This window comes from Cotesia glomerata, linkage group LG3 (assembly GCF_020080835.1).
Source record: "Cotesia glomerata isolate CgM1 linkage group LG3, MPM_Cglom_v2.3, whole genome shotgun sequence".
NCBI lineage: Eukaryota > Metazoa > Arthropoda > Insecta > Hymenoptera > Braconidae > Cotesia > Cotesia glomerata.
In genome coordinates this window covers 3,181,109-3,201,194 of record NC_058160.1, presented here as the reverse complement: position 1 = coordinate 3,201,194, position 20,086 = coordinate 3,181,109, and the positions used below count along the sequence as shown (strand labels likewise).

General features: G+C 28.8%; 1 protein-coding gene across 1 annotated transcript in view; it reads left to right on the top strand.

Annotated features, from left to right (window-relative positions):
* The first annotated feature begins 382 nt into the window (after positions 1-382).
* The window catches only part of LOC123262132, a 50,788-nt gene continuing 31,084 nt past the window's right edge, over positions 383-20,086 (top strand). The window contains exon 1 of the mRNA XM_044724222.1: positions 383-553. Within this exon, the coding sequence (XP_044580157.1) occupies positions 428-553 (126 nt within the window). The 5' untranslated portion in view covers positions 383-427. The remainder of the gene's footprint in view (positions 554-20,086) is intronic.

Genomic DNA, 20,086 nt, shown 5'->3' with positions numbered 1-20,086 from the left:
TCGTTACAATTTACGACTGTAATTAATTTCCAACAGCTCTTATACGTTATAAAAAAATTTAAATACAATAAAAAAAATTTAAATACAGTAAAATGAAGTTGTGACGTTTTTATTTATTATTGTGGCTTTTATAAATATATTTCGTGGGTGAAGAATGAGTGATGAACCCAATGAAAATCCTTGGATTTTCTTACAGTGACATTTCTTAAGCTCTATTTAAATTACTAAATTGATTTTTTTTGTATAATAAAAAAAATAAAAATCATAATAAAAGTGAAGTTAAAATTCAAATTTCAAGACTGATTTAGTGACCAAAAATTAAAAAAAAAAATAATAATAAAAATTTTAATCACACCTAAAACTTTAATTAAAACATTTTTTTTAATTAAAAAATAACTGAAATAATTTAATAAAAAAAAAAAAAGTGATGATGCAGTGTATGCTAATATTATTTTTTATTTCTTCCACGTGGGCGAGTAATTCAATTGACTCGTGGAATTCACCACCGAATTGTGGAGCTTTAAAGGCCCAACAGGACTTTGATCTTGACAAGGTACCAAAAAACTAAAAAATAAATTTTTCCATCGGAAATAAATTAAAAAAAAAAAAAAATTTACACCCCTATTGTAACTATTGTTATTATGACAACTATTACAATTGTTATTATTACTATTATTGTTGGTCCTATTGTTATTGAATATTTTGTATGTATCCAGACAGGAGAATACCGATAAAAGCTTCCGGGCTGTCATTCTCATGTCCCAAGCTATAAAAAGTAAGGGAAGGATTTAAAATTTTCCGAGCAAGTGTGAAAAATGGTCGGATAAAAAAACAAATCTGTGGTATGGTGCATGGGTTAACATCATCGACTCGACAACTACTTTATATCCTTTGTTAGTTTTGACGGTTCATCAACCTGCTCTTTTGTAACATCAAAAGCTTCTTAATATAAAACCACTTCGGTATAACAACCAGAAGGGCAGCCAATTTCTTCCATCGCTGCTTTTTAATCAAACACAATTTTTTTTTCATCCATAAATTCTTTTTTTTCATACACTCCCATCGCCAATTATGCTAATGGCGAAAATTTTTCATTGTTTCCGCTTGCGAGCTTCCAAAGCACTAATTAAAATTTAAACTTCGCAAGTTAGCAAAAAACTCTTTGAGGAATTATACTAAGCTTGTGAAATAAAATTGAAATTTAAAATGAAAAAGATGAGAAAGGTAACAGTTCAAGAAATAATTGATAGGAGTTTCATTTTAGGATGAACAGGATTTAGTTTATCCGGAAAATGTATTTTTATAAATATCAGAGGGATTAGGGAATATGTCGTATGCAGACATTTTATATTTTATTTAATTTATCGTATTATTTTACGAAAAGAAAATGTTTGTTTAAAAATTAAATCGCGTTTGCTCAGGCTCATTTCTGTGGAAATTTCTATAATAGCTGGTTCATCGCTCGAGGGGCTCTGGTCTATGTGTTTGTTGTTACGTTAATTTTAATTTTTTCCTATCCGCAGAACAAGACAAGCGAAAAGTCGGTGGAAAAACTGAGATAAACTCGAAAAATATGGAGGTTATTAAAGGAAAATTATTATGATTTAGTGAGAGATCGGCGGGGCTGAGGTTCATATTGTACTCTGGAAAAGCAATCTAATACAATGAACTAAAAGTTTAAATAACCTGAAAAAAATAAGTCTTGATTAATTTTTTAAACTAGGTAACTTTTTATCTGTAGTGTAGAATTTATGTGTGGTAAAATTTATTTTTGAGTAGGCAATTATTATTAAAAAGAGAAATTTATTTTTAAAGTAGGTTTATGACGGGTTAATTTGGGTATTGGTCATCTGCGCTTCGATAGTTAGTCCACTTGTACTCAAGTAAATGCGACATGAACCTTAAGCCCGAGTTACGACACGATCGTCAAATTATTCACCCTTTAGTTGGATGTAACATAAACTACAATCAGAGTAATGGAGGTCAATATTGAGTACATAAAATTTTAGGAGCATGTAATATTGACTAGAATTTATATTTATAATTATTACTGTCAATAAAACATGAGTGTTATTATGATCGTTCTGAAAATATTAATTTGAAATTCAAAAATGCCAAAATGGGGAGCTCCGACAATATCGTAAAAATTTTTTTTATTGAAAGCTTTTAACGCGTTCAAAAATTATTTTATCATTAGTTCACGATATTTGAGAGAAAAAAAAAACAATTTTATGCTGTTTAAAAATAATTTTTTTTTATTTGAAATCAGCCACGCTGCAGATGTCATAAGAGTGTATCCAAAAGAATTCAAATTTTCCGAAAAATTTTTCTTGTCTATCTACGTTAAGTCATTGGAGACTATTGTTAAACTAAAATTTTTTCGCAGTGTACATATTAGTTGAGTTATTAATGAAAAAAATAGTATTTTTTTCAATTTTATTACATTTTCGAAATATAATTTATTTACTTGCACTTTTTTTATACTGGAGATTATTCAAAAAATATTCAACAAATTTTGGTTCATAGAAATTAGCATTCTCTTAAGTACCGCGTCTTGCCTCTTCCTCCTCTATTGCACGCCTCATAAGCGAAGCGTTTTTCTCGACGGAATTTCTCAATTAATATGAGCGTTCAATTCACTGTCGTTAAATTATTATTTATAAAAAACTAATATATGACTGGATTTTTTTGTATATCTATCTATACATTTTATTATAGTATTTTTTTCCTCACCTTAGAGTTATGGCGCCACTAAACCATAACAGAGTTATCTGTTTTTTATTATTTTGCTTTTTATCTTTTATTTTAATCAATTTTATTGTGAAAAATGAGATTATGAGGCATGCACTTTTGGATTCTCCAAACTTTTTTGTACTCTTATTATCTTATTCATAATATCATTAGTAATAATATCATGAATTAAGATTATTTTTTAATTATTAAATTTTTACCCGATAAAATTAATAATAATAATAATAATAATAATAATGTTAAACAAATGAAAGAAAATGAAAGAAACTACATGAGAGCAAAGATAAACTTTGAAAAAATAAATGGGATAGGTTACCAAGCCAGGAATCGAACCTGGATCTCCCTGATAACATGTCAGGAGCTCTACCAGTTAAGCTACCGGGCCCCTTCCACCATCCACCTTTTTCAGTCCATTCTTATACTCTCGATACTTTACTATTACTATTTCAAATTAACAATTATTTTTTTCTTCATGACCCATTATGTATATATAAATTAAAGTTTTTTTTTTTTTTTCATGCCTACTGGTCAAGTGACTAGTGAACCTTATTCAAGCCAAGCGATGGACATTCCATCTTCACTATTGGTCGAGAGACATTCTCTCTTTGCATTAGTTCTATGGGGTCCATCGAACTTGAATACTAGTAAAGCTGGAAGTTTTGTGGTATCTGTTCGAATTGTAAAGATGTTAAACAAATGAAAGAAACTACATGAGAGCAAAGATCCTTGCCATAATTGAGAGCAAAGATCCTAGCCATAATTTATAGCTAAATTTGTCATTAAAGACAAATTTGGGAACTGGGGAAATAAAGGATAAAGGGGGGAGGAGGGACTTTACTCAGTAGGAATTTTTCGGTAACCGAAAAAATAATTCAGACAGCCCAGACCGGGACTCGAACCCGGATCATTTGGTTACGCGTCAAAGGCTCTACCAGTTAAGCTATCCGAGACATTGTCCGTAACTACCATTCCGTCAGAAAGGGAGATTCAGGTTCGATTCCTGGCTTGGTAACCTACCCCATTTATTTTTTCAAAGTTTATCTTTGCTCTCATGTAGTTTCTTTCATTTTCTTTCATTTGTTTAACATCTTTACAACTCGAACAGATACCACAAAACTTCCAGCTTTACTACTACTACTACTACTACTACTACTAATAATAATAATAATAATAATAATAATAATAATAACTTTTAAGAATTTAAGAGTATTATTGTTTCTATTATTAACCTTTCGATCTCATTTATCCTCAAACAACAACATAAAATCCTCTCTATCATATTAATAAGCAACTTATACTTTCTGTCTAACAACGACCAAAAAAATTCCTCAATATCTTCTACAGCAGACTAAACCGCAACTTTAAAAAAAAAAAAAAAAAACATCTATTGAAAAATAAAAATCATTATTTGTTTTCTCTCTACGGTCTAAAACAGTACTACAATATTATCCATTTATTATTTTTTCCACCGTCGTGCACATAATAATACGGTAAAAATAATATTTTCTTCTAAGCTTAGTAAGCTCGCGTATTCGGACCATAGTAGTTTCGAAAGCACTGCGCGGACATACTCCCGCGATTAGCATAAGCTCCATTTAAAATCCTTGCGCTGAATATAAAGAGCTTTTCGTGACACACGCAAGTTATGGGCAAGCTGTTGCGAAAAATAGACATGAAAGAGTGCCGACGTATCGCACAACAGAGACTCGAGAATTCTTATATTATTTATTTGCTGTTATGTGTTTTTAACATGTATAAGCTTGCATTTGTGGTTGGGAATAACACTTTATTTATGAGACTAAAAAAGTTAAGATTTATGAGTTATGGGTAAGCTCACCTTTAATCTCCCACTATATTGTATTAATTTATTTACTTTATTCCTCTGTACACGTTGTCTTTTTGCACCGTTTGTTGTACTACTGCAGTACGTGCTCTAAATCAACTGCATTCCGAGAAATTATTTGATACACACTCAGGGTTGATTTTATATTTCAAATTTTGAATAACTCTAGTTCTGATAAAAAAATGTATCATTTTATTGGTAGCTTTTATAGTCGAATAAATTTATCTGATTAATCAATCATAAAGTTTTATGAGGCATTAAATACTCGAGAGAGTATCGAGGGAAATTTGTGCATCAGACTAGTAGTTGCATTCAATAAAAATGTTTCTTTAAAATAACATTTTGCTTCAAAACGGTCAACTAATATTTTTTCATAATTTATTTATTTTGTTATATCCAAAAAAAAGAGATAAAAAAAAATTAAAAGAAAAAATAATATATATGTAGTTAATTTTTGTTTTTTAAGGAAACATATTTTATTTTTATGATCTTGTATCCTTACGATACAAAGGGGCACTGTAAAAGGAAATGCGTTAAACGTTCTGTTTAGCTCTTGAAGGAGGCCTGGAAATTTCTAAATTAAATGATCTCTTTTTTTTTTTATATCTATCTAGACTATAAGTAAACGTAACCTGAACCTAAGTAATCAAGATAAGTTTGGTATTTAACAGAAACAAAAAAAATTCTAAGAATTAATAAAAGAAAAATCGAAATCAAAAAAAAATAAGATGCAACCGTTTCAATTTTAAACGTTTTAAGTTAAACTAAATATATTTTCCCAACATTAAAAATTACGCTCGAAGAATTTATAACATACACACTTTGATAAAACCCGTGCAAAAAAAAATTTGTTTCGTTATGAATTTCATTGTGAATTTGATAATGAAATTCAGATTTTGAAACAAATATGAGTTTGATAATGAATTAGCTATAAAAATCCTCTAATTTTCTATTGCAGCTGAATCTAACAGCTAACCAACAGCTGAAATCTAATAATTTAATGGGTTATTTTTAAAAACTTGTCACTTTAAACAAGTGATAAGTACATTATAAAAATTGTATATTTCCAGCTTTGAAAAAGATTCAAAATTGTTGAATCTAAAGAAATTAAGACAACGAAGAGGAGTAATTCATGATGAATTTGATGATAATGATTATCAATTTAGTACGAGAGTCATATTGAATTAATTATAAGATAAATATGTTTTATGTTATAATTGTATTTTTTGTTTTTACCCCCGAAATTTCAAAAAAAAAAAAAAAAAACTATTTTATTTAACTTAGAGGAAATGTATTACTAATTTAACAGTAATCAACAAAAATCATGGAACCATATAAAATTAATACTTGATTCATAATAAATTTATCATAAAAAGGTTATAAATTTTATATTAATTTGATCTTACCTTAATACTTGATTCATAATAAGTTTATTATAAATCATAAATAATTATCATAAATAAATAAATAAACTTAATTTAATAATGCAGAATGAAATATATTTTTTAGTTTATTTCTTTTTTAAATTATTCAATAAATAAATTTTTTTTTTGTAATAGCACAAACAACGAACTGTAAACAATAGATATATATTTTTAAAAATAAATTTTAAATCTTGTTAACGCTTACATAAGAGTCACAAATAATTTTTTTTTAAATAGATTTATTATCATCAAATTCATCATGAATTACTCCTCTTCGTTGTCTTAATTTCTTTAGATTCAACAATTTTGAATCTTCTTCAAAGCTGGAAATATACGATTTTTATAATGTACTTATCACTTGTTTAAACTGACAAGTAAGTTTTTAAAAATAACCCATTAAATTATTAGATTTCAGCTGTTGGTTAGCTGTTAGATTCAGCTGCAATAGAAAATTAGAGGATTTTTATAGCTAATTCATTATCAAACTCATATTTGTTTCAAAATCTGAATTTCATTATCAAATTCACAATGAAATTCATAATGAAACAAATTTTTTTTTGCACGGGAACGTATTTATTTATCAATTATTATTTATATAAATAAATAATACCAAAATATTAAGTTGATGAAATTAATAATGAAGAAATATTAGTAGTGTATGAATAATTAATAATTAAATAAATTGTTTAGCTTAAATTGCAACATAGTCAAGAATTTCATAAATAATAAACAAACAATAAATAACTAATAAATCGAGATAGCAAATAATAGTATGGTTTAATTAAACAATAATAATTAAAGAAGTACTAGGAACGTGAGAGTAAGGGAGAACGCATTCATGGATCCTGACTAGAGTGGAGTGAGGCCCTTACTTTCCCGAGGCAACCTTAGGGAGAGGGCTAAGAATCTGGAAAAACAGGATCTTATTGGACAGTGTTTTCCTCAAACTTTACTAAACCGCCCAGAAAATCAGAGACCCAAACTTTGTGTCGAGTTCTAATCAGTCTAGAGAGTAGTAGAGTAGTCTAATTCTAAGTCCTCGGCTAAGAGGTACTCTCGTGCGGGAGTCTCACCAGAGACTCCCGTCGAGAAATCCTTTCTTTAATATGTTATTTATAAAAAAAAATACAGTGTAATAGTAATAAAGTGCGTAAACAAAAGTAAATTCATTGAGCAAATTAAATTTTGAACCGAATAAAGTAAATTAAAAATCGAAGAATAAATAGTGATTAAAATAATTAATTGTCGATGAAACAACTCCAGGTATTGTCTATCTTTTGTAATTCTCCAATGTAAAATTTGAATGTTAATTTACAATTAAGTAAAATTTGTATCAATCTAGTTTATGTTCAATATATATTAAATAAAATGAATAATCATTTTTATTAATAAATCCTGTCCCTCTAGTCTTCTGGGTTCCCGGTCTAGTGGTGATAACTCACCAGGACCAAAATTCGTTTAAATTAAATTCGTTTTTGTCCAATCTGAACATAACAATTTCATGAGTCAAAACTATAAATAGTTTAGAGTAAATTCAAATTATAAATTAAAAAATTACAAATTTTTTTTCTAAGAATCAAAATTTATTCTTTCTTAAAATTTGTCAAAAATGAACCAATTTTTAATTATTAATTTTTTGATTTTGGATTGAAAAAACTAAAATTTTTGGAATTTTCCTGTTTTTGATAATTACTTTGCTCAAAATTTCAAGTTCATAAAACTTAGTCTAGATAATTTTTAATTATAACTGAAAACTATCCCACAAAATTTCAAGTTTTCAACCAATTTCACAAAAAATTAATTTGAATTGAGAGAAAAAATTTTGAATCACAAAATTTTGAAAGGTTTGAATATCTTCAACCAGTTAAAAAATTTTTAAACTAAAAATTAAGTAAATTTTATTTGACTTAATTTTTTTGTCTTGTTTCAAAATAAAAAAATTCCTTATAAAATAATGAATTTTCTCTTGAATTAATTTAATTTTTATTTTCAAAGCCTGATATTTTTTAGATTAAAATTCATATTCACTCTTTTAAAAAAAAACTCAAAATTTACCAAGTATATTATTATTTTTAACCTTTAGATAAAAAACCACAATTTATTTCCGATCAAATTTAAGACCAAGTCTTTGTTTCCTAAAAAATCCTCTATTTTCTTCTTCAATAATTACTAGCTCCTGATTAAAGCTCTCCGTCCCTATAAAGAAGCATCACAAGTTAATATCAGATAAACCAAGGCCTGACGAAGGTCCGTAAACCTTACTTGAGGCAGATAAAAGTCGTCTGATTGGTCCATCCGATGGTATAAATCACCATGAGTAATCAGTTACCTACCCTACTGTGTACAACATATACAAAAGATATAAATATACAATTTAGAAGAGGCCTCCATAGAAACTCCTCAACTTTTACCTTCTACCTCGGCTATAGGATACGAGGATCGTTGGTCAGGGCAAAAGTTTCCGTAAATTCTTCAGCTCAATTGCCTTGTTTTACGGTTATGATCTCTGAGTCATTCTTTATTGTTTCGTGCTGACAATATACGTCTCACTGTGCATATATATTATAAAATCATGCTGGGAGTCAGCTCTTAATTTCCGGGATTTTATGCTTCAGAGTTACTTTTTATCTCCAATTTCCTTGAATTCGAGATCAATACTATATATCAGTGTTAGCAACACCCCATGGCCTTCACCTCAATTTGCCAGGTTTCATGAGCATTCGTCCTCGACCTCTTCTAGCTATAGCGCACTCGCAGTTTCCGATCTTTATTGGTATAAACATGATAAAGTTTACTTACACAACAACTTTTTATTATACTTTATAGCGCGAGGACGTAACAGGATATATATACTCTATTTTTATTCTATACACTCCAGTCTATTACTTGGAAGTTATTTTTTCATGATAACCGCTGAAACCTTTCAGGACGCGTAAAATTCCCCAGCGTAATTTGAAATCATTATCTCGAAGGTTACTGAATTTTTTTAACCATCGAAACTCAATAATTTATTATTACATTAATGAAAAAAAATATTAACTTGATTTAAAAAGAAAAATTTTATTGACTTTAATGAAGCTGAGAAATTTTTTAACTATTTTTTTTGCTTGGTTCAAGAAAATTGAATTCTTAAAAATTAATTTTTTGGGTCAAGATTTTTGCTTGTAAATCGAAGTAATTTTTTTATCCATGCACAAAATTATAACATTAATATTTTTGTCGGAATTTGATAATAAAGAAAAATTACTTGATTGAAGAAAAGAAGAAAAATAGTCGTTTGAAAATTTAACTTTTGTATCGAGATATTAAGTTCGAATTTATTCACAAAATTTAAGAAGAGAATCAAGAAATTATAATAGAAGATAAAGATAAAAAGGGTTTTTAAAAATAATTTATAGTTTACTGAACACATGGAAAAAAGAATAGTTGAATTATCGCGGCTTGTAATGTTAATTTTAGCAGGCACTACTAGAAAAATTACAGTTTCAAAATATGATTTTCACAAATTTTGTAAAAAAAATACATTTTAAAATTGTAAAAATCAATACTTGGAATTGTATTTTATAAACATGTTCTTTAAATCTCTTATTTTTACAGTTTTAAAGTGTATTTTTCACAGACTTTATAAAAATTATTTTTTTGAAATCGTAATTTTTCCCGTTTTTTGCCAGAGGCAGCGTTTTTTTTTTTTTTTTTTTTTTCGTGCAGTTTTTTGCTCTTTTAACATATCTATTTAAGATTTTTTTTGGACTTTCAAGAATTTCAACAATCGTAGAATTTCTCTTATTTTCTATCACTTCAATAAAGTTTTAATTACCTTTCAGAATTTCAATTGCCAGTGAAAATAGGATCAATATATTTAAAAGATTACTTAGACAATACGTTAAAAATAATTCATGATATTTTAAGACCTACCAGATAATATATTAGTTAAAGTTTTTATGCCATATTAGGTCAAGTGACCAGTAGATTTTTTTATTCAAGCCCAAAGATGGATAGTCCATCTTCCCTTTTGTTCGAGAGCTATATTCTCTCTTCCCATTAGTTCGATGGAAATCCATCGAACTTGAATACCAGTAAAGCTAGAAGCTTGTGGTATCTGTTCGAGTTATGTAGATATTCATTAAATGAAAGATAGTGAAAGAAAATTGAATAAGAGTAAAGACAGACTGAAAAAATAATTGGGGTTGGTTTCCAAGCCAGGAATCGAACCTGGATCTCCCTGATAACATGTCAGGGGCTCTACCAGTTAAGCTACCGGGGCCATTTCCACAATCACCTTTCACAGTCCACTCTTATACTCTCGATACTTACTAACTTTCCCTTCCATTTACCCAAACTACGTACTACGATGGTAATGTAGTAATTATTCGGCTATTAGATAATTCATGATATTTTAAGACCTACCAGATAATATATTAGTAGACCTACTAGTCACTTGACCTAATATGGCATAAAAACTTTAACTAATATGTTAAAAATAATGTTGATATGTTTGATAAATTAGGTTCTTGACAATTGTAAATAATTATTGTGTATAAGTTAAAATTATAATTATTTATATATGTATATAAATAGCTAAAAGCTAATGTACTACAAGTGCAAATAAAATTATTATTTAAGTAAAATATTTTTTTTTCTATATTTTGAATAAAAAACTTTTTTTTTATCCAAAAATATAAAATTTTTAAATGAAAACTAAATTATTATTATTTTCGAAAATTCAAAATTGATGATTTTTATTCTTCGATTAATTAAAAATTTTTGAATCAAGACAGCCAATTCTTTGAAAAATATTTTTTTTCTTTATTCAAGACTATTTCTTTTCAATTAAGTAGTTATTATTAGTACACTTTGTTCAAAACAAAAAAAATTTTTTCTTTTCCATCAAGCTAATATTTTTATCAGTGCAAAAAGTTATCCACTCAATGTTTTTATCAGGATTGCAAAAACTGTTTTTTTTCCAGAACAAAATTTTCCGCTACACTAATCGGTGTATTTTCTAGCCAATTTCCAGCACCCTGTTCTATCTCCGTTTCAATATAAATTACATGCTAACATAAGAATATCTCTAGTGTAGTATGTAGTCCGTAGTATATTGTATATAATATATATCATAGTATGAGAACCCAATGTGTATGTAAATGCGATCGGGGAATTGATGTGGAGTTTGATGTTTTGTTACAGAACAATTCGAATCTCAATGTAAATGCGGAAAAAATATAATGCGAAAAAAGACGCAGTGGATGGAAATAAAATGACAAAAAACGTTGAAATATATATACGAGGTACATCGTGCATTTATATGTTATATGTTATATGCTATACGTATACCGAAAAAGGAAATAATAAAATATAAATCTTCATGTATGTTTCTATGTATCGTGTTTCTATTGAGAGGATTTTATCGTGAATGGCTTATAAAAAAATTAGCAAAAAATGTTACTGGAAACTGGAGCTTTTTGTCTCTCGGAAAATGCATTTACAAGAATTCTTGTGTCTAGAGGTATTTTTTATATAAAGGATAAAAAATTGATGGAGATTATCAATTTTTCTCAGATACAAAAGTATTTTTTAACTTTTTCAATAACTTTTAAAATCTGTTATTTAACTTTTAGTTGATCTAAAAGTGCAAAGGATTTACAAAAATTTTTAAATAAAACAAAGCGAGCTTTAGTTTTTATTAATTTACACTTAAAAAAAAGTTAATTGATAATTTTAAGATCTGTAATTAACATAAAATGATGTCAAAGCACTTTTGCTGGTTTACGAGCAATTTTTCGGCTGTTACACTTATGTTTATCCCCAGTTTTAATTTCATTATTAAATGAAAAATCTACATGGAGAGAAAAATGTGAAAATCGTTCCTATAATTTTAATGAAATGTTTTCCTATACTATTTTAGGAGCGATTACTTAGATTATGGGAATTCTACCCATAATTTTTGGGAAAAGTTTCTATAATTAAGGGAATAGATCCTATAATATAATAGGAACCATTCCCATAATGTAATAGTGATGATGCCTATAATATTGAAGTAATATTTTTTTCACACAACAGTACAAGAATCACTTTTCTAATCTATCGAAAAACTATTCAAAACGACCCAATAACATCAGTTGAAATGTATAAAATGAGTAATATTTTTCATATAAACAATAAAAATTACATACCTTAAAGGTGGATTTGATGAATATTCAACGTATGTATTGTAAATAATTTGTTTTAAAAATAAAATGAAATTGTAAAAATAAACAATGGATTTCCATACCTACTTTGCTCCTGTAATTGTATAGTGAGAAAACATCCTTTTTTGCCCTCCGGGCGGAAAGTGACAACTTTCGTCCCGCTGCGCTAAACTAAGTTGCCGCTTTCCGCCTTCGTCGGACAAAAAAATAGTATACACTCCACGGGAAGTAAATAAGAAAGCCTCAGATCACATGTAGTTGTTGACCTCGGCTTCGCCTCGGCTAACAACTACATGTGATCTGAGACATTTCTTACTTTACTTCCCTAGGTGTGTAATATACTATTTTATTAGAGAAACTTAAGAATTGCTTCAATATTTCTCAATATTATCAAATACAATAATAACTGAGTTGGAATAAGCAATTTAAGATTAAGTACACACGTAAATAAAAATTATGAAATAGTATATTACACCCTTTGGGAAGGAAAATAAGAAAAGCCTCAGATCACATGTAATTGTTGGCCGAGGCGAAGCCGAGGTCAACATACATGTGATCTGAGGTTTTCTTTTTTACTTCCTAAGGGCTGTATACTATTTTTTTGATCGACGAAGGCGGAAAGCGGCAACTTTATTTAGCGCAGCGGGACGAAAGTTGCCACTTTCCGCCCGGAGGGCAAAAAAAAAATTTTTTTCACTCTAGTGAAAGATCAATTTTCATTTACATAAAAAAATTTATTAGTAAAAAAATAAATAATAATTACTTTATATTTTTGAAATAATTGCTTCACTATTATGAAAATAAACATTTTTCTATTATTATATGCGTCATTTCCATAATATTATGGGAACCATTGCCATAATATTATAGGAACCATAACCATAATACATTGAAGCTATTCCATTATTGTATAAGAACGTTTCCAATAAACTATGGGTATGTTTCCCATAATGAGCATAGGATTGATACCTATAATGATCATTTTATTATAGGAACCATTCCCATAATCTTTGGAAAGGTTCCTATAAATTTTTCTCCGTGTAGGGGGAAATTGACAAGTCTTTTACGTACTTTTAAACTGAAATTTTTTCACTCGGAAAGAACAAAAAAAATCAGTGATAAAAAAAATAATAAAGATATATTTTAGATCGAAAAATATTGGAGGACTTTTTCTGAAATAACCAATAGCTGAAAGTGTGTAAAAAGTCGGCTTAAGCATCGCGTAGTTCTTTTAGGTTTTAATGAAAGAACTTTCTATTTCCAGATAGTAGGGAATCGACATCGACGGATGTGACATATTACAAAGTAGGAAGTATGCACTCACTGAATCGGTTGCTCGATTAATCCGACGAGTTTCAGCGGAGCGATGACATATAAACTCTAAATCACCGCTTAGATACTGTCGATGTTTCAGATAAATTTCATATTTTTACCTTTTAGTTTTTTAACTACCGTGGGAATTGGTATAATGGCGTAGTAAGCTCCTTTTACGTTTTTGTCGCATGTCGCCTGACTCGCAAAATCACTCCACTCTTCTTTTCTTTCTTTTTTTTTATTCAGTAAAAATGAATAGAAATCAATTTTAGATACGATTCAATCCTCTTTCAATCAGAAAATTTTTTGTTTCATAATCTTCTTCCACTCTTTTTTCGATTTTGAGCAAAGAAAAAGACGCTTTTATAAAAATAAAAATAATAATTTTTAATAAACCAAACTTGCAAAATAGAGAAATATTAAAAAAAATTTTTTTATGATTTATTAAATTTTTTAAAAAATTTTATTGAATAATCATAAATGATTTTATGGGATTATAAATTTTTTGAGAGGTTGTAGAATTTTATTTTCTTGAAAAGCTCAAGTTGAATTTAATTTACTTAACAAAATTTCACTTGTTGATGCAAGTGCTACGGGTTAGATAGCGCAGTGCTTTCGTCTATATACATTAATATATAATCAATAACTCTAAGTTAATTAATGCAATTAATGCCTCTAAGTTATTGAAGGACTAAGAAAGGAAGAGAATAAGAAGAAGTCGCTTCGCTTCGGTTCTTAATTGTTAACTTTAAAAGTTATTCCAACGCGACCGGAGCTGACGACAGTTCGGAAATATTTTATATAATCAGCAATATATCGATTTATGTTAAATTTACTCTAGAAACTTGATTTCGCTAATGGCAATCACGGCTACAACATTTAGTTGCAAAATTTGATTAACAAAGGTAAGAAATAAAGTTTTATATTGTGCAGTTATTTCAAACTCTTCATCTTTAGTAAGTTAAATTTTATATGATTTCACCTTCACTATTTTCAAGTTGAAAATTTAAAGATTAAGCTTGTCAATTGAGTGTCATTTATTTGATATTCTTAAATCAGAAACAGGAGTTTTTTAAATTGAAATATTAAAGTCTTATGAGGAATTTTGTATCTTTAAAAAATAAGTCTTGTCTAAAATGGTAACAAGGACTTGGAATTTTATTTAAATTTATTCTTTTTTATTTTATTTTCGTTAGATTTACATATATTTGACTATAGGAGAAAATTAAATTATATAATTTACAATACGAAATTTCTATGAGCTAGAAAAATAATTATTTGTAAAAAAAAAATTCAATAAAATTCCAAGTGACTATAGTATACACAGAAAAAAAAATTTCTTGACTGAAGAACAAAATTCTTAGCTCAAGAAAATTTTCAGGTGCCTGAAGGAAGACCGAAGTTGTGTTGGCCGAAGTCAAAATTTTTCTTGAAATTCTATTCTTGGTGGAAGTCATTTTTTCTTAATTCAAATTATCATAAATACTTGATACTATAAATTTTTATATTTGATCAAGATTTTTAGATACTTTAGGGAATCAGCGCCACCTACTTCAGCTGAAAAAAAAATTTTCTCACCTTGAGAAAATTTTTCTCTTGAATATTTGATACCCATTTTATATTATTTTAGCGTGCAATAATACATATTGAATGAAAAAAAATTATTCAATATTATTTGATCTTCCCAATTGACATGTTAATCAATAAAAATATTAATGAAAATTTACTTCTATCTTTATATTTAATTTTTTGGAGCAAGAGAGAAATTTTCTCAAGACAAGAAAATTTACTTCTATCAAGAACTAAATTTTTTGGAGCAAAAGGCTGAATTTTTTCAAAACAAGATTTTCTTGAATAAGTGAAATTTCTTGTGTCAAAAAAAATTTTTTTTTCGCTCAAGAAAATAATTAGGAAGAGAAATATTTTCTTGACTCAAGTGAACCTTTTTTTTTGTGTACTATAAACAGAAAAAAAAATTGTAGGAAAAATTACAATTGTAATATCGTAATTCAGCGTCAAACTTTCAATATGGTTACTTTGATAATTTAAAATTAAAAAATTTACGATATTATACATTATAAAAATATTAAATCTCCGAATTTTTACGCTGTAATAACATTGTAAATCAGGTTCTGGCAAGATTTGCCACCTGAAATCCCAAATTCTCTTAGCTTAGAATCATTTAAATCGAAGCTATTCGATTTTCTTCTAAGTTTAGATTAGCTAGATTTCTATTTATATTACTGTGAAATACTGATAAAGTGTAAAAATGTGTATATTAAGATACTTAAAATTGTAATCATGCTACTCTTAATTATTATATTTATTTAAGATATACTTCAAATTTAAAGTATATTATTTATAAATAATACAAAACTTTTATATTTAACAGCCGAGACCAGTGATTGCAGTTTCAATCGGCTTAGCGAAACGAATGGAAATTTTGAAAAAACCTTTTTAGAGATAATAGATAATTTAATAAACTATTTTACCACAAAGCGTTTTTTTCAAAAATTTCATTCGTTTCATGAAACCAATCGAAACTGCAATTGCTCTGCTGTTGGGAGTGCGACAGAGATAGTTCCGTTGAACTCCGTGAGAGCAAAGCGAGAAAAAGATGGTCTCGCCTGTTAAGCAAATACTTCTAATCGAAATTTTATTACTTATGTGAAACAAAATTCGATGTATTTTACTTTTTGCTATTTGGCTTTATGCCTTGGCATTTAAATTACAATAAATAAATAAAATAAAAGAAATGTAAAATTATCAAATTGACCGGATTGAAAGTCTGTTCCTAGATTATGATGTGATAATTGTGATTTTTTTCCCATGTATATATTAATTTTTATATAAAAAAATTAAAAAGCCTCTTAAGGTTAAAAATGATAAAAAAAACTCGGTCTGAGTCTTTTAAATGCATAAAACCTTTCAATATTTAAAAAGTTTAATTGACTCAAAATGAATTCTCCAATTTTCTGGGTGAATCATTAAAAGCACTTTACCATCCATCGACAATAATACAAAATGAAGTGAACGTGCTTGATAAATATTAACACTAAATCATTTATTGAAATGACAAAATGAGCTGAGCGAGAACACGAATTACGGAATAACAAAATCCGATAATAATGTCGACAGATATTGCAGATTCGATATGCCCATCCGGGGGTTTATTACATAGAAGAGTGAACTATTACAGAGAAGAGAACATACCCGAGCGATAAACACATTACAGAATCGATTTTCAAGAGGCTTTGCTCCCGGGGCACTACGTTGATTGGCCAATTTATATCCAGTTCATAACACTCTACTCGTGCCAGGCCGGGATTCGTCAATGTTTCTTCAATGGAAAAACTTTGGCTTTTGTTTCTATTCTCTTCTGTTTATATTTTTTATTTTTTATCTGTACTTTTCCATTTCAGTGGACATACAAACAAACAATCATAGCTAAAAGCCTGCCTACAAGCTCGTTGATCCCCACAGCTACTTCTTCACTCGAAGCTTGGGAATATGTCATCCCGGAAAAAATACTCCCGGTCCCAGTCAGGGTAAATACATTGACGTGATGTATCGAAGATGGAAAAATGAAAACAATAAAGAGCGTGTCGAGTATTGTTGACAGTACTTCATATAAAACAACGCGCATTCAAATATTTACAGTATTTCAAATTTTCCCTCTATACATACAAAAAAAAAAAAAAAAAAAAGAATTATGATGGATCAGAAATGTTATTTTTTGCCGTTCCTGATTTTTAGCTTTTCAACCAGATTGTCAATTGAAGAAAGCGTTATTATAGGCCATACCGACATGGAAAGGTAGATTTTTTAAATGAAGAAAAAATGATGATTTGTCATTAATTATAAAAGTTATTTGAAGATAAAAAAGCTTAAAATAACATTAATTGATAAATTTTGTTAAATTTTCAGTCACGAAATAAATTCAAAAAATCATTAAAAGTCGACGAATGATAGCTTAAATTGAAGATAATTACGTATACTTTCTGATAAATTTCATAGATTTGAGTCATCATTCATGACTGAAAAATTATTTCGTTAAAATTAATAAAATTCAAATTTTTCGAAAATGAAAAAAAATTTTCAATCATCCATAACTCCTAAACTAACTGGCCTATTTTTTTCATTTTCGAACTTAATCTCGGTATTGATTCATAGAATAATTCCACAAAATTTAATTAAGATCGGTTAAGAAGTGTAGGCGCAATCCTGCTTACATGGCGCGTTATATCACATGCTAGCTGTTACTCGCCCGCTCCGCTGGGCGCTTTATAGAATTGCATTTTTAGATCTAGACTTGAAATTTAATCAGAGTATTGTTTTGACTTGCACAGATTCCCAATTCTATCGAATTGGCATGCACTTTTTATCCATGTAATTATTCTACACGGAAAAAAAAGTGGTTTTAAAATCTCATCAGGTGATACAAAAATTGTATCACCTGTGAAGTCAACAGAGGTGATGCTAAAATTACGCCACCCAGTGATACAATTTTTGTATCTGATGTATTTTAAATGGGTCTAACTTGACGGTAATATTCGTACCCTCAAACCTTGAAATAAATTTTTCAAGACAATATTTTTTTAGCATTGAACATACAAAGTCATCGGCCATGTGATTTTCACGTTTTTCTTATAACAAATTCTTAATAAATAAAAAAATACATACGACACAAAACATCAACAACAAACATAACCTATACAATATTCAGGCGCATGCGTGTAGCGCACTCATAATTTACTTCACTGTGATGTGGAATCTACATCACGGTGATACAATATTTGTATCACCTCAAACCAAAAGTAACGCCACTCGTACAATCGGATTCTAACATCATTAGTGATGCAATTTTTAAATCAACTTTTTTTTCCGTGTAGTTAATATTCATTGTAACTTTCAATGTACAATCATTATAACATTCCCGTGTCTTTCTTACAAAAATGAATAATAATTGATATGAAAGAAAAATTTGTAGTGAGCATTGAAAGTTTCAGTTAAAGAAATTGTAGGTCTCATAAGTGAAGAAATCTGCCTAGTATATAAACATAACCATTAGAATTAAAAAATTTATTTCAAACAAATGACAATCGAATAGAATAAATTTAGTTACAATAAAAATTCATTATTTCTAAGTCAAAAAAAATTAGGAAAACGGTTGACCCTGAAGGCCATCCCTGCAACTTCCCGCTAATTCCATACTTAGGCGCTTAAAATTGCACCAATAACATTTTGAGCTCTTCGAGCTCAAAAATACAATTTATGGGTTATTTTGAGCTCTCCAAGCTCAAAGAGATTGTTTTCCTATGCTTTTGAGCTCTTCAAGCTCAAAAGTTTGATAGGGATTTGATGACACTATTTTTTGAATTTTTAAACCGCAATAACTTTTGAATGAATAAACCGATTTTCACGCGGTTGGCAGCATTCGACGCAGTTTTTTAAGCCTCACAAAGAATCTCAAATTTTGAATTGATCGCGCTAGAAATTTCGAAGTTATTCCGAAAAAACACTTTTTTCGGTTTTCTTTCGTTCACGATATCGCTCGAACGAATCAACTGATTTTGACCGGACTGGTGGCGATTGACGTGGTTTTTTGAGGTTAAGAGCTGAGTAGTTTTTGGAATTGAACCATCAAGCCGTTTAAAAGTTATTCCAAAAAAACCACATTTGAAAAAATTTTTTTTTTCAGTTTTTTGAAGATTTCTCAAAATCTATTGATCTGAATCGGTCCAAATAGTTTTCAAAATCTAAGTTTGGTAAAGCCCTTTCGAATGGCACCAACCGCGATGAAATCGGTCAAGCCGTTCAAAAGTTATAAGCGGTTCACATACTTTCACACACACACACACACACACACACACACACACACACACACACACACACACACACACACACACACACACACACACACACACACACACACACACACACACACACACACACACACACACACACACACACACACACATACATACACACACATACACACACATACACATACACACACATACATACATACATACACACATACATACAGACACCGTGACAACCTCGCGGGGATAGTCAGGGAAGCTTCCTGTGACCTTCACACGTCGAGATCTGATGAAAACTCGGTTTTTGCAAAACGGGGTGAAAACAATAACTTCCCGATTTTCGTAGCGGGAAGTTAAAAATATAGGTTTCGGATAAGTAATCACCACCATATCATATACTAAAACCTTCTCCGAAACACGCTGCATCTTATGGTATAAGTATTATTCCGATCGGTTCAGTAGTTTTCGCATCAATATAACCGGACAAAAAAACCGGCTCTCTATTTATTAGTATAGATAAACTAAATTAGTATAAATACATAAACTTTTAGCTCAATGCTATTTTTCGACAAAATAAAATATATTATAAAAATTTTTCTTCAAATTGCGACAAAATACCAGATTTATAAAGAAATTCACCTAATACCTGAAAAAGTACCAAGAAACTACAAATCGTGAAAAATATTGTAAGTAGCAGTTCTGCACAAAATAATGTTGATTTTAGTACGCATAAAATTTTTC